At 40.1% G+C, this 16,776-nt stretch overlaps 1 protein-coding gene across 8 annotated transcripts in view; it reads right to left on the reverse strand.

Moving 5' to 3' along the window:
• ANKHD1 (ankyrin repeat and KH domain containing 1) overlaps positions 1 to 16,776 on the reverse strand; it is a 102,091-nt gene that overhangs the window by 37,919 nt on the left and 47,396 nt on the right. For all 8 annotated transcript variants that reach the window (XM_063168530.1, XM_063168528.1, XM_063168527.1 and 5 more), the window contains exons 10-14: positions 15,940 to 16,049; positions 8,601 to 8,688; positions 7,862 to 7,989; positions 7,576 to 7,719; positions 6,792 to 6,894 (exon numbers count right to left, since the gene is read on the reverse strand). In XM_063168530.1, the coding sequence (XP_063024600.1) occupies positions 6,792 to 6,894; positions 7,576 to 7,719; positions 7,862 to 7,989; positions 8,601 to 8,688; positions 15,940 to 16,049 (573 nt within the window). The remainder of the gene's footprint in view (positions 1 to 6,791; positions 6,895 to 7,575; positions 7,720 to 7,861; positions 7,990 to 8,600; positions 8,689 to 15,939; positions 16,050 to 16,776) is intronic.

The following is a 16,776-nucleotide window of genomic DNA, read 5'->3' on the forward strand; positions in this document are numbered from 1 at the left end:
GCTCTTTAGCTCAAGCCTGCTCTAACCTCTTTGGCTTTGCCATGCACTCAGGGGTTATCCTTTCATTTGAACAAGTGGAATTAACAGGTTTGTGAGACCACTCTTGAGAAATGCATTTCTCACCAGATATCTCTGCAAGGCTTGTCTATATCCTTGTTTTGAAAGGAAGCTGTGCTGCACTGCAATAGTAACCAAAGTGCAAATGAACGCTGCCTTCAGCTGAGGTGGGAACCCTCTGTCCTGCTCACTGTCACCCCTAAGGGTCCTGTGTTTATCATTCCCATCCTCACTCGAGGCATTCCCACAGCCCAGCAGATCTGGACACCTTCTATCACTCCAGGAAAGAAAAGCTGCAGTTCAAAGAGCCTCCCATATAATGAAGTATCAATGTTGTCCCTCTCAATCAAGTCTGAGCTGGGGAGAAAACAAACCTGTCATGGGAAAGCTTTTCTAGGGGCACAAGAGGAAGGAAAGAGCAGAAGCACAAACCCCACCTGGAGAGCTGGGCTGGGCTCACACAGCAGCTCCAAGCAGCAATCATCACACAAAGGTGGGACAGTTTCTGAGGACTGGTGTTAGGAGACCAGCTGGACTCTCAAGTTCCAGAAAAGGTATAGAAATTTACATTAATCAGCTGCTAATTAGATAGCAGGGCCACTTTTCAGGTTCCAGATCACCCTTTCTATGCCAGAAAACATTTGCAAGTTGTAACTGAAGGTATTGGTAGAGGATGAGGGGTAGGAAGAAAGATCTGCTAAACCTGACATGCTCACCAGAAGAGTCAGGTGAAAGCAGAGGAGGAGAAATTACACTGTTGGTAGCTTTGAATATGCAAATACTGGATGTACTAAAAAGTAGCATTTCCTGGTTTAGCCAAATCTCCTCTATGTTACAAAATCCTGAAAAATACTGTGTCCATTTTAGTACATAATTATGAACACACACTTTACACTTCAACTTTTGAAATACATAAATTCAGTAAGACTTAAGAATCCAATCACGGGCCAGATCATAACCATCTCAACCTTTTAAAAAAATTTATTTTGTACATTTATCTTTTGGGGGCAGCATCAGTCATCTACACAATCAACCTACTACCAAAATTATACCTAGCAACATTAAACTGTTAATCTGGCCTCTAAAGCCACTATTTTCATCACTTTTAGAAGACTTGTTTGGTATCAAAGTAAGTTATTTAGACTGAAGATGACTGAAATCCAGATGTTGCCTCACCACCTGCCATCCAGTACCACGGTTACAGGAAAAAAAATGATCAGCAAACCCAGAGTGGTTCTGGGCATGCTAGGAAAGCCACAGAGTAAAGGAGGGACTGATTCCCCAATTATTTTGTGAACAGTATCACCATTTGCTCTTTTATTTGCATTTCCACATTGCCACAAGTTCTGGTTCCTACCCTGTCCAACACAGCCTTTACCACAACTCCGGCAGAGAGATCTTCAGCCAGGTTTGTGACCAACATTCATGCCTCAGGGTGAGACCTACTCTGCCAAACACAAACACAGCTTCCCCTGCACTCCTCTGATCCCCACCTCTCCCCAGGCAGTGACAGCTGTTTCCTCTGGCAATTTTCTGTAGTTTTTCCTTTCACTTAACATTATCTCCCACAGAGCTGATTTGCAAGAGCCCCCTCACCCCAAAGAGCCTCTTGCAGGAATCATTCCTGGGCTCTTGAGCAGAGAGGACACCATGACCAGGTTTTGATGCTTCTGGCTGCAAATAACATTGAAAGTCCCTAAACACTGTGAGCAAGAACCTGCAAAAATACCTTTCAGTTCTGTAGTCCTCAGGTGGCTTTCTCAAGCAATTGAACTCTTCTAATTTGAATTTGCTTAGAACACATTCAGTATTTATACAGTTGCTGCCAACAAACAAATCTGATACTGTATTTCCTCACCAGTGGTTATGATTCTCAAGGAAGTTGCTCTTCTAGCTGTGATTTATAATCCACAGGATGCCACTTCTCCCAGGAAAGAACTAATTTATATGCCTTTCAGTTGTATTAGACTTTATATTTTATTAGACAAAATGCTTATTCTCAAAATTCTAATTTTATTAGACAAAATTTGTTAACAGCTCCTTAATTTCTATTGTCATTATCAAATGAAAAAAAGTGGATCAAAATCCAAACAGTAAAGTTAAAAAGATTTTTTCCAGCATAAAAAAATGACAGTAAGAAAAAATTCAGTTGTGTGATACACATTTGTACATTCAAATACATTTTCTCTGCTGGAGACCCTGTTATAGAAATCTGTATGAATCACCAGGCCATTTGTGTGCTCTGTAACAGAATTGCTTGTCTGTTGTTCTTGCACTTGAGGTTTCTTTCTGTAAATCTGATTTCACTCAGAAGTTGAGAGTTCAATTTGCAGCCTGCAATTAAAACTCACCAGCTTCATCAACATGAATAAAACGAACTCAATATTGAATTTTCATGAAAATTCTGTGTTGAACTATTATTTGTATCAAAAAGAAACTCATCTCTAAGGACCTGGAGAAACAATCAGTTGCTCCATACACACACAAATGCAAAGTACAATATTACATAATCTTGCTAATTTGGAAAAAAAAAATAAGCCTGCATTTCCCAAGAAAATGAATCTGCTACATGCTTTTTCATACATACTGAATTTTTCTTTATAAAGAAGAGGTTAATTGGTAGAAGGCTGAATGATGAGTTTGAGTATGTTCACACTATCCCTCCTGGAACCATGGAGTAATTTTGCCACTCTTTATACCTCCTGCAGCTGTTTCTATGGAAAATTGCAGGGAATAGGTGCAATGCTATCCAACAGGCAATGGCTGCACAGCTGAAACCAGGCCAAGCTGAATTTTCAGCCATTCAAAAATTTGAGTTATTCTCTAATTTTAAATCTTCTTCCCAAGTTTCCTCTGGTGGGTTCATGGTATGCAACTGGAAAATTGCTGAGATGTAATTGAATTAGTTGGTGGCAAGCAGGTGACTGAAGCTTCAAAGGGGCAGAATTTCACAAACCACTGTGAAAAGATTGTTACACATTTGTGCTCCTGGGGACCTACACGTGTCTGGGTGTCAAATCACCTGCCTGCACTGCTGAGGATTTGCAGAAAAAAGGATTTCAGTCTCTAAAGAAAGAATTAGTAAAGTTCAGAAGTCAGGAGGCATGGCTGGTGAAATCTCCCTTGGGAACTCATCCCAGATACCTGGGCTAGCTGCTGACCCAGGCAGGAAGTTTCCAGAAGGAAATGGCAAGAATTAAATAGAAGATGTTGGAGCACAATGAACAGGCAGGTGGGTTTGTGCAGTAGAAAAATCTAGTAAAAATCAGAATGCAAAAGCTGGAAAAGCAGGAATATCAATTTGCCTTACTAATGTTTTTACCTCCATGAAAATCATATAACTTCCTAGTTTTACTGTTAACCTGGGCTCTATTTTTATTAAATCACACAATGCATGAGATCTCTGCTGAGATATATAACTCAATATTAGACATAGAAGTCAGATAGCAGATTAAAAAATGTATTGAATTTCTATCTATTGAAGTTACATACAGTTTGTTTTTTTTCCCTTCTCCACACCATCAGATTGTTAGATTCAGCATGAGGATCCAGGAAATACCATATATTGAATATCTAGCTGAGAAAGCTTAGAGATTCCAAAAGTACCACTCAACCTTAGGGGAACTCTGGTCTCCTTCACAGGGATCAAAGGCAAATGTGGGCAGCTTTCACCTGAATAAGTCTATTTGGTTTTGTGTAATTCTAAAAAAACCTTGCACCTCCAATGAGAACCACTGCAAGCTACTGCCCACTTAAAAATGACACTAGAAAAGTCTAACGACAGCATGTTGACAGGTTTTAAGCACTCACTTTAGGCCAATTAGTTCATTTGTAAGCACAATTTCAAAGAATGAAGTAAAACATTGAGAGAAAATATTTCTGAAAACCTGATACCTCCTTCTCCAAAATCAGACTGCTTTGAACTTTGACACACTGAAAAACAGCTGATATTAGTAGAAATATTTTGACTAAGAAAACAACCCTGCTGCTTTCCACAGGCTCCCTGAGCATCCCTTGCTGTCCCAGCATGTTTGATGATGATCTAGAGCATACTCTGTTCCAGCCCTGCACAAGGCTCTGCAGGAACCATTCACAAAGTAGAGGGGATTATCAGCAGCTGGTTTCCTGAAGAAATCCAGCAGCATTCCCTTGGACTGTTCCCTGGGCTGGGCTCCATCCCCTCTCCCAGGGAAGCAGGTGCAGGGCCACAGGAGCTGCAGCACAGCCCTGCACTGGACACAGCCCTGGGCATGTGGACACAGCACATTTGGGTTCTGTACTCAAAAAGCTCCTTATGCTGAGCTGCTGCACCACAGCTGCTGCTGAGCAATCCTGCCCCTGCTCAGAGAGGGCAGAATGCACCAAGGAAGGGATCTCCTGCCTCTGTCCATGGAAGCAAAAGGAGCTGAACTAGGACTTTTTACAGGGACACAACAGACACGTGCTAAATGGAGTGCACTGAGAACAATCCTTCCTAAGCAAGGAGGAGCTGAGGTCTGGTTAATCCCATAACTAATTCTGCTCCTTATTTCATCTGATTTTTCTTCTTTTCAAGTTATCATCTTGGTGTGTCACCTTTATCTAAGCCTCTCCAGATCCACTGTTGCCTCTGAAATGTTTCTCCTTTCAGTTGCTAAACACTGATATTAAATCCTTTGTCAAAGTAATTATTCAAATGGTAATGATTCCATGTGCCTCCATGCTTTACTGAAGAATAATAATAAAATTCAAAATTAGACCATAAAATTCCTCTTGAAAATCTCACATCATATCTTAATTGTAATAGGAACACTTAAATGTCCTCAAGTTTTACATTTGATTTGCCAAGAACTCTTCAGAAAACAGTGTCACTATTGCATTTCTTGCAAAACTCACACAGGTCTATAAAAGAATCTCACAGTGCTAAGGTTAAGGGGGCAAGGTACTGCTCTCCTGCCTCCCAGTAGTTCTCAGTTTATACAAAAACTCAGGGGCTACTTCTGATTGAAGGCAAGTAATTGTTCTGCCCCAGATAAACAATTTTGTTATGCAAGAATTTGACTGCTCTGCTGCCTTGGAAATAACAAACACCTCAACTCACTCCCTCTTTTGCCCCTCCCCTCCCAAGAAGTTGAGTGATGAAGGTCTGGTGAATGAAAGCCCTGTGTGTGTAACAAGTCACAAATGGCAGCTCAGCACAGTGCAGTGACTCTGCACTGCAATGAGCACACAGTGTTTAGCACAAAAATATCATTTTCCCCCTAAAGATCTGAGAGACACAAGAGCTTTGCAGTTTTTGGAATGCTTCATCAGCCTGATGACAGGTTTGGGATTGCTGCATCTCCTACAACACAGCACAGATGAGTTTTGCTGACATGCGTGAAGCATGTCCTGAACCCCTGTGAACAATGAGATCTCCCTGTGCCAGCCCCAGCATCACAGTACTGTAAAAAACACACCTAAGGATGTGCTGACTTTGGCAATAAGGTGTTTGTAATGAGAGCTGTTTCTAAACTACAGTCAACTATTTGCTTTTCATAACTGGACTAAATAAAATGAAACTTTCAGCTTTTAAGTTCAGTCTTCTGACTCAGCATTAACTAATCCCTTACTGATTCCCATGCACCACAAAATGCTCCCAGAACACTCCCACTCCACAGTGCTAACAGGCATTGAACTGGAAGGGTCCACATGCTGGTATACAGTTTTTTGGAGGGTTATTTGAAGCAGAAGTTGTATATTTTCTTTATTTGTTTGGTATTCATTTTTCTGAAATCCAAAATACCAAGTGTTGCACATCCTAGGAAATGAGATACCAAGTGCATCTGAGAGGTCACACACATGGCAAATGCATGGAGAGGGGCACAGCTGCACACTCAGACACCAGCAGGTACATAATGTTTTTCTCTCTTTATTTGTGCCCCCAAGGGTTTCTGTTTGCTTGTTTGCTCTGGAAGTGCTTGGTGCTTCCTCAAACAAAGGATTTCAGCAGATCTAGCTAACAGAGCTTTGGACGCTGTAATGCTTAAGATTCCCCATCCAAAACTGTAGATCATTAGGAGCTGTAGTTTGTAACTTTGCACTTGAGAATCTGCTTCTCTTTCTGAGCTGATTTAGCAGATGTGAAGATTTTCTTACAGAATCCACAGCTGGAAACAAACTCCCTAATTGCAATTTAATAACTACAAGGAGTTTTAACCAATCAGTTTGACCATGTTCAAAGCAAAACCTCTGATGTTAGGATTACTCACAAGAGAACTATTACTAATAAAACAAAAACTCTCCTGTAAGTAGATCTGCACTGGTACTTTATAGTGTCAACATGTTTACATTGCTACTGATGGAACAGAAAAAAGTTGGTGCATCAAGTTCATGGATAATAGCTGCAACTATTCTAGAAGACCAATGTACAATATTCAAAAGTGAACACCACACCTGGAGTACATTAGCTGTTTTATCTGTCTGCACTAGGGCAGTTAGCACAAGCATTTTCTTCCACAAAAAAATTGAATAAGTGTAATTCTAATAAATTAGAGTAAGCACAATAAGGTTAGAACAATCAGTGTTGCTATACCGTAGAATGCAAGAAAATAAGGAAAAAACTATGAACTATATAAAATAGGGTTAAGTTATAATTCATTAGAGGTGTTCAAGAACTGATGGAATGGACTACACTATGCATAAGCTCTAATAAAATGATCCCCAGTCTATTCATTTCCAAACCACATATATTCTCTGAGTGGCTGCATACTGACCTTTCACCACTCCCAGGAGAGGTGGGGAGCTCTCTTGAGGGGTCCTGTCAGGCTCCTGGGGAGGTACAACCATGGCGAGCGTATGCACCGGGACACGGGGAACCTTCAAACAGAGGCACAGACACACTCAGGTACAAACACCTGCCAGAGCAGCTCTTCAAGGGTTAATACACAGGCTCAGAACTGCAGCATACTCTGCTCACTCTTCCCAAACTGTGTATTCTGTGCTACTTCTTAGTACGACCTGATCCTTGCTTTTTTACTGGGGACAGTATGTCAAAGTTAACTGTGCTACTCTGTGCAAGATCCCAGGCTGTGTTGGCTGGAAAACTGTGAACTCCTTTAGGCTTTTAAACAGCTAACTCTCCTGGAGCTGCCTCTTCAGACTGCAGAATTCTGAATTTACACAATCTATTTTCTTTTATACAACAAACAGAATCATTAATACCATGTGAAGGTGTCCTGAACCAGGACAGAGGGGTACTACCACAAGGCTTTAGAACTCTTCAACCAAAATACCAAGCAAATGCAGGAAAGAAACAACATCCTTTTGAAATCCTAGGTTTGGGACTATCCTGTCCAGGAGCAAAAGGGAATAAAGCTCATGTGTTCTTCAGGTCTCTGCAAGTAGAAGTAACCAATTCTCTCACTCTCTATCATTCTCATGTGTGCAGGGTTTTTAAAATTTCTTCCACTGTCTACATTAATTTTGAAATTAATGACTATGCAAGTGTTTCTTCCCAACACTGATGGTGCTGTTTAAAAAAGACTCCTTGTGCCTTACCTGAGACTGATCCTGAGATGGAGGTGTGAGCTGGGACAAGTCTGCTGCAGGAACCGACAGAACATTGTTTGGGTAATCCAGCAGGTAAGAAACAACATTTGTGTGTCCTCCCTTGGCAGCTTCAATGAGCATTGTTGAGCCATCCTGAAGTGAGATTTTGGAAACAAAAAGCCAGAAGATGAGTTTTGCTCCCCATGTAATAATTCTATGACTTAAATTTACTACTTGATATATCAGCCAGGTGGCTCTTTGAGAACCTCTGGACAGGAGAGCTGCCAGTGAATACCTTGAGCCGATGAGTCGGATCTGCCCCGTGAGCCAGGAGAAGCTCAACCACGGCCAGGTGACCTCCAGCACAGGCCAAGGACACCACTGTGTGATCATTGTTGGCTGTAGCCCTGTTCACATTGGCACCTAGTAAGAGAAGAGCTTAGAATTAAACACAAAGAAATTCTTTCTAAAAGAAAGTATCAACAAGTGCAGTATTCTGTGGAACAGAGACCAACTTTACTCTTGTAATCCAATTACTTCCTACACACTTCTAGGGAAAGAGCACAAGGGATTTTGACTAACTGATTGGCTTCCACACATCCTCCTCCTCACCTTGTAAAGACAAGGCAGTTGCAACAGCAACAGTGGGCTTGTAAGTGTTAAGTGAGGGAACACATGGTGTAAGAAGCACAATTCCAAATGTTCTCTCTGAGCAGCAATCACTATGTGGTGCAGTTGCTACTGTTTCAGACAGTACTTGATGTGCTTTTCTGAAGGAGGAAATCCTTTCTTTAAGAAACTGAAAATATCTGCTGTACTTCAACTCTAATCTATATAACAGAGTAAGAACAGTAACTAGAAAAATATTTTGTAATTCATTCTATCATGAACCACATGAAATTCAAAAAACCCTTAGGGGATTGACAAATGCTCATATACATATAACCAGAATAATTTTAAATACAGGCCAGAAACATGTAGCATTATAAAGTGGCATTTAAAGTTTTTAATTAGTTATGCAAACTAGCATTTACCTTTGCTAATAAGGAATTGCACGGTGCATAAGTGACCAGCTCGTGCAGCCTTCATGAGTGGGGTTCTCCCACCTTCAGATTCGTGCTCCTAGAGAAGAAATAAAAGATGTATAAATGGGCAAAAATTGTACCATTGTTTCAGCTTCTGAAGTATCTTGTGATGGGAGCAGAATTACCCATCTGAGCAGAAGATCTCCCTCACAGGCAGTCTGCAATAAATGCAAACTGACTGGTGTCAATTTTCATGTTGCCTCAAATACTAAATCACACTGTTAAAAAGGATTAGGACCACATCCATACTGGAATCAAACCTTCCAACGCCCTTTTTATTTTAGTGCTCAAATGTGTAACAAACATGAGAAGAATAAGACCTTGCTTCCTCCTCAGAAAGGATGGAAGATTTAACACAAATGTCACCCAGTATCAGGAAGCTCACAATAACCATGAACTGCAATGCCACAGTTCAGAGAGTTGCCATGTGCTGCCAGACCTCAAAACTGCAATAATGTCTTGAGTGCACACAACATTTATAAAACACACTGAAGAGGATCAGAAATAAAAATGAGACAAATCACTGCAGCTCACAAAAGTCTCTAAGAGGATTGGAGAATAAAGCAGAAAGCTGAGAAAAGGATGATACAAACCGACAAAAAGGGAATGAGCATCAAGAACAATTTTCTAATTAAAAAAGTCTGAATACTGCAAAGATGTGGTTGAATACAACTGTATTAGAGCAGCTACAGAGCTAGACAATGTGCCTGCTATGTAGACATGATCAATACCACAAAGAATGCTGAGCAATGATATCAACCCTCCCAAAGAACAAGGGGAGAGAACATAATCTTCCTGGGAGTGTTTGCATGTGCTCTCTATATTCAATATTATCCTATTTAAAAAACATTCAGTCTGATCAATAATAGAAATGTGTGGTTTTAAATCAGATATCTGTGAATCCAATCTCCAAATTCACTCTTTACTTTGTAATTCCATGTATACTTGATAGTGAATGTTAACATTTAGTACTGACAGGGGGTGACATGGCTACTTGCAAACACAGTCAGACAAGAAGAGATTTGACAGAACAACTCAATTCCTTCTTTCATAGTTTCTGTATTCCTGAAAACTCTGCATATGTCCTTTGACATATGGCTTGCTCTAGTTGCAAGCTGCATGTTAAGTTAGTTTTCTGTTCATACGCTTGAAGAAGAAACTTCTTGACTGGATCTTCTGTTGGAGACTGGCTCCAAGTCCATCCTTCACTCTAAGAGGTTCCATTGCCCCTCTCCTGCTCCTGCTCTGCTCCTCAGCCTTCACAAGAGCTCTGTGTTACTGTCCACCACTGCTTTAACACATGGCTAAATTCCACATTAGAGCTCTGATTTCTTTGCTCACTCAGCAGTAAAACACACCAGCACACACAGGCACAGAAAACCTTACAGACTTACTACTGATGTCACTTTTAAGAAAAAAAAATTAATAGATTCTCCTTGCAGGGCAATGACTGCTTAGATGTCAATAAATACCTGCTTCTGGACTGTCTGCATGGCAGAAACATTTGCAGGACATGTAAAGGTAATTATGTTAACATGTGGCCCTATGATTGTAAGAATTAGTGGCGTGCCCTTAAGTCCTGATGCTTACTCTGGTATTTGGCATAGTTTTTCCTTCCTCAGCCACTGCCAAGAGATCCTAAAAAGCCAGAAGCTGCTGTGTGCCTGAAGCACAGCAAACCCCTGGTTCCATCAGCTGTGGGTGCAAAGAATTCCTAACCACCACCCTGCTCTGAGCAGGACCTGGGCACTGCTGCTGAACTATTTAACACCCAGCTCAAAATCCTTACTGATGGCAAGATGCAAAATTTATTTTAGGCCACCTTAGCTATATTCAAGGTAGTGAAAAGCATCCTGTATTGCACTGAGGTGTAGCAGATAACTGGCAGTTAGGAATAATTATTTGCAACATTCTGCCTTTCTAACAGACTTCACTGTTGGAAGTCTCCAACACGGACGCCAGGAGGTTCCTCATTGAAATGCAGTGCAGGGATTCTGCCCAGTTTAACCAACTGTCACTTCCCCAAGCAGGCAGAACTTGATCCTCAGCTACTACACACTTCCAATCCTTGCAGCACCAAGCACACCATCAGTCCAGCCAAATACAACCATTTGGGTGCCCACCTGCTGTAGATCTTCAAAACTTATGGCATTCTGATGGTATTTTTCACATTGGAAGATAGAAACACATGTTTTATTTTAAGATTAAATTCATTCTGACTTCAGCATTCTCTATAGCCCTAATAATGGCTGTCAAACAGCATCAAGTCAAGCTTTAAGGGAAGACATCTAGGACAAGCCAAAATAAGAGGCTGAGACAGTGCAGTGCCTTTGTCTCCTCACATCCGGTCTTTTTTACCTAGAATAAACATAAATTTCAAAGATTCTATCTATGGATATATATCTATATCTATCTATTTTTCAGCTGCATTAGATAATTAAAATCAGGACAGAGAAAATGAAAGTTGTCTCGAAGTGTCTCCATTACCTTTACAACGTGCTTTTCCCTTTTATTTATATGAAGTGCACACTGATGTTTATTTTGCAATATCCAAACCCAGTAAATTGTCTCCAAACACAATCCCCTTGCCTCTAGGGCTCACCACAGCAACCCCTCCTGTCACTGCTGCAGCCCTGAGGAATGTGGGAATTAGTACAATCAGGAAGAGGAAGAAAGGAGAACACCCCTGCCACATCTGGAAAGCCATTCTCTAAACCCCTGGTGATGTGTCCTCCTGCTAATTCTGCTGGGATAGAAAAACACCCTGGGAGAATTTTCTGTGGCTTTGGGAAACAGATAGGAAGGGAGGGGAAAGTGAGAGCACTACCCAAATCAGGCAGGATTTAGTCTGCACCTTTTCCACTGGGACTCAAGAAGGAGATGAGATTCCTGTCAGCAATAATTATTTCCTTTCTGGACAAATCAATACTTCCAAGAGCAGAGCAGAGTCATCAGGAGCATCTTATGACAATGATTGGTGTTTTTTAATTCTTCCTTTTGAGTTCTCTGGTTTAGACAAGGCCAAGATCAGCTACATAAGGGCTTTCCCCACATACAATTCTTCTTGGTTCACAAATATTCATGGTTATATTAATCACTATGATAGTTCTTTGATTTTTTTCTCAATGATGCATGTTATTTAAATGTTCAATAAGAAAATCTGTATTTTCAAAGTAAAGCTCCAACTTTTCAGTTCTTTAACAAGTCTCCCTCATCCATGACAACAGTGAATATTTAACAGAAATCTAATTATTATTCTGAACAAAATGATTTAGAGAAAGCTTTTGTTGCAAAAAGTTACAATCCCTAACACTGCTGATTTTCAAGACTGAACTCATTCCAGCAGTCACCAACCTACCTGCCCCAAATAACCTTCTTGAAAACTCAACTAGGCCTCTAGTTTAAAGTAAACACCTAAAAATGGAAGAACTTAGAGGAGATTTAAGAGATGAGATAACCTCTCAATGAGATAACCTCTTGCATTTGGGAAGGTTGGGATATTGTTTTTTAAAACCAGTTTTAGAAAATCCAGCAGGAGGGAAAATACAGAACAAGAACAAGCCCCATCTAGTCTGCACAGGGAGTGTCTAAATCTTTGAAGAGATTGATGCCTCGTCCTTAGCATGCATTCTGAGGCTGCAGCTTACAAGCATCAAAGGCCAACCTCACCTGATGCCTGCCAGGCTCTATGCCCTCCAAAATTGTCCTCTTAAAGTCCTCCTGCTTGTCCTGCAGAAGGAGAAAGAAGAACTCACAGCTCTTGCCCTACAAACAAAGGTTCCTGGTCATGAAGACCTGGAACATGAACTTAAACTGGATGAGATCCACCAGCTGAAAACTGGTTTGTTGGCATGAGGCAGGCAAGAACAATGGTAAGACCAAGCAATGAAGTTCTCATGAGTTCAGACTCCTACCATGAGCCATTCAGATCTACAAAGAGAGCACAAAGGTCAGACACAGCATCTTTGTTACAGACAAGATGGATTTTTGTTCACTACTGGCAAAACAAAGAATTTCATTGTATTTTGCACCATCCAGAGTGCAATAACCAGAAAGTGTTGACTACAAAAATGAGCTTCACTTGTCCTACCATGCTTTATCTACACAAGACTAAGGGCCAAGTCTAAAAGAGCCAGAAATCCCTGACCTTCCCCTGATGGTTCAAAAACCAGTAGGGAAAAACATAACAGCACCTCAGATTCCTCACTGTAACAGCAACACAGCAACCTCCAGAGTTGTGAATTCAAATTCCAGAAGACTGGCTGCTTTTGCAGATGTTTAAATGGTGTCTCATCCACAATGCATAAACCCACAGTCTGTCACACACATCAAGGAAAGGGAGTTTTTAATTTAGGAGTCACATCAGTGTGAGGGATGCTATCACCTGAAGGCAAAACAATGATCCCTGCCATGACAGGAACATGTCTGCAAAAGCATTGTGTCATAGGAGAAGAATTAAGAGGTAGTCTGGCATGCTGGGGTTTTTTACAATTAGAATTACGTGGATGCCAGGCAGCCAGTTTTAGTCTTCCAAGCAAAGCAAGATGTGGAATCTTAACAAGTAGTGAAGAGGTTCGGGGAGACCTTGACAGTGCAAAATGAGAAAAATACAAGGATGAAGCTGTCCTCATGGGTTATCTTCTATCTCTTCAATTCTGCATAAAAGCTCCCATAAATCTTGTAGCCATCACTCCTGTGTAGCACAGCTGCAAGAGGATCCAGGTTAAACTGGGATAAAAAAATCCCAATTTAAAACTATCTTCAGTATTTCCCAGCTGAGAAGCTGAGATGATCTCATTGCCCAAAAAAGAACATCTCTCTTTTGTCTGCAGCTACACTGAAACATTCAAAGATGCAACCACCTTGTCAGGAGCAGAGCAGCCTTCAAAAGAGACACCAGAATTTCCTTTAATCCAGGTGTGACTCTACATCAAGAGGGAACAGGCATTCAGAATGGTCCTTTTATTTTATTGAAAGGTAAGCAGCTTAAAAGCAGGATATCACCTCTCATTAAATATCACCAATGCTCATTGTGAGATTTACAGTCCCTAACCTGATTCTTGTGGGAACATTTATGCACCTCCACATCTTACCTTACACAACCCTTGAGATGAAGGTAACTGCTGGGAAAGACATTAAGAAGAAATAGGAAAGAAAAAAAAAATCTTCTAGGAAAGATTGTCTTTTCACCTTTGACATTAAACAATTCTTGCCACATTGGTAAATAGATGTCTTACTGAAATGCTGGATATTTTTTTCCTGAAGTTACTAAACTATATTTCTGCTTTCAAAAAATGCTTTTATCAATCTGTATTTCAGAGTTCCAATCTCCAAACCTTTACTGACATAGATCACAAAATCTAAACTAGCTGTTCTTCCCCATAAAAGTTGCAAACAAGTAAAATTTACATTTGATCCAGTGGTAGCAGCTCAAGCTGAGACCCTGGAAGTCTCTGCTCCTGGAGGGGATGGGGGAACTAGAATGTAACTATGGCACAGATGGGATCACAGGCTGAAGGCTTCAGATGTGCCTCAGATTCAGTCATTCATACATTTGGCAAATGCAAGTTGATTTCAAAATGCATACATTAACAAGAAAAGGTGCAGGCCTGCCAGCTAGTTTTGCTACAGATTTTGACAGGCTAACTCTGTAAGGACATGGAAAAGATCCCTTGAAGAAGGGCATCAGAAAAGCACAGAAGAATTGTTAACATGCCAGACTTCATGAACAATTAGTCACAGGGAGACAAATCCATGGAATTGAAAGGATTGAGCAGTTCTCCAGCAGACAGATGAGCACTCTAACACTGCTCATTTCTAGCACTACTTGTCACTGCAGAGCTTTAAGGAAAAATTAACCCCTAACTCAGGAAAGTTCATCCCAGCCATCATTTTTTAAAATTCTCCTGGTGCTTACAAAGCCATATTGCTTAATGAATGTGACAGAGCTCTCAAGATCTCCACTGGTTCCTGAACTGAATGACATATTTGATATCTAGGCCAGAGGATGAGTCCCTGAGAAGCATCAGTTCCTGTTTACACTCACCAGAACAACACCAGTTTGCGCTGAGATGTGGTGGTAATGGTCACCCCCAATTCTGACAAAACTCTATGGGGACTAGAATCACTTTTCATAAAATAATTACAGAATGATCTGGGTTGAAGAGAACTTTCCAAGATCATCCCATCCAATATCCCTGCTAAAATCCCATAACCCCCCCAAAAATATGATTTTCCTCCCTGATAAAAACAAGTTAAGCAGAACATTATTGACATTACTCCAGAAGAATTAATAAGCCCTAAAAAAAAAAGGAAAGTCTCAAAGAATACTGTAAATATTATTCCAAATTACAGCATTAGTTTATTTATATTTCTAAATAAAACCTGAAAACTTCATAAACAACTGAAATTTAAGCAACTTCATTAGCATGCTGATTTAGCAGGTTCAATGAGAAATTTTCCTGGCTTTCTCAGTTTTTTAGAAGGAACAAAAATTTCAGAATATTAAAACAAAACCCCAACCCACCCCCCAAGCAAAATAAAACACAGAGCAGTGAGTACATAGCAGGGGGGAAGAAAAGGAGAGTAATCCTCCTAGGCAAGCAAAATAACAATTTTTCCTGCTTGACATAAGGCTCCTAAACACCTTTGGAAGAGTAAAGTATCAATTGTTTTCACTAATTATAATTAATCAATTGTTATATATATAATTAATATATTTAATTAATATAATATATATAATTAATATAATATATATTATATAATATATATTATATATATAATTAATATAATATATATGTTATATATATAATTAATTAAATGATATATCTCTGTAGCTGATGAAGAGGCAATTTTGGGTCTCCCAACAACTTGGTTTACATTACAGAAAATAAAAATGGGGAAAGCAATGTGCTAAACCCAAGAGTTAGAACAAAGTAAAGAGATCAGATTATGCTGATCATTTAGAAGACATTGCTTTGTTTGGGGCTTTGTGTAGTAGTATGCACAAGTTAAGAGACTAAAAATGTTCAGAGACCAACACTGACAAACAGAAGCAGGAGTTCCTACTACTAAACATTTTAAATTCAGAGCAGATTACCCATAAGAACTTTTATTTTGTAGACCAAACAGAATATGCAGCTCTAATAAAAACTTCTTTCATCCCTCTTTACAGAGCCATATATGAATCTTTATTCCTAAGCTCATCACTCTGTTCTCTAAGCACACAGGCTTGGCCTTACAGTTTGAAACCAAAGCACTTTGCCCACAAATGCAGGAGAAGCCTTACCAGATCAGCACCAGCCTGAAGCAACACATCTGCCACATCTGTGTGTCCATTTTCACAGGCGTAGGTCAAAGCTGTATCTCCTGTTGCTGTAGTGGCATGAACATTGGCTCCTACAAACACAACAGTTTTTTCATATTGGATGTGTCCTTATCAAGTATTTCACATCAGATAAACACAAAAATCTCTGACAGCAGCTATATCCTACTGACCACAGTCCAAGAGCACTGCTCTCATGGCAAAAATTGCTCTCATAGTGAAAACACTCCAAGGAGAGGGGGTAAGGCTTGGAAAAAGCATGACTGACAATCCAAGCAGTTAAACTTATGTGCTTGCTTATTCTTACAGTCCCTCTACAGCAAGGATTTCAGTTGTTACATCAATTAAAAGGGAATCCAGACAGTTTTGCAAACTGTCCATTTGACTCAGAGCTGTATGCCAAGGGAGACCAGACAAAATGCACATCACTGAATTAGTATTAATAGAACAAACCCATACACTTCCACAAATCTCCCTTCTTTCCTGTTCTTTAAAATCACTTGCTTTAAAACCCTTTTTTTGAAATAATTTGTCTAATTTCATATACACCAGCTCTCTGAAAACTACATGTCCCTTGATACATAACACATTATTCTTAGAAAAAAGAAATGCCAATGTGATTAGCCATTTTCTTATTTTTAAGGTGTGAGGTATAATTAGAGACTCCCTGATGCCAAAACAAGGGTCCTTAATCAACCTTCTACACTATCAGCAGTGAAGTGCAGGCAGTGAGCATTCCAAGGGAGCTGGTGACAGGTGTCACATGCTGGTGTCACTGCACCAAGTGGCACAGTTGTTACT

The sequence above is a fragment of the Melospiza melodia genome, chromosome 14, assembly GCF_035770615.1.
Source record: "Melospiza melodia melodia isolate bMelMel2 chromosome 14, bMelMel2.pri, whole genome shotgun sequence".
Taxonomy (NCBI): domain Eukaryota; kingdom Metazoa; phylum Chordata; class Aves; order Passeriformes; family Passerellidae; genus Melospiza; species Melospiza melodia.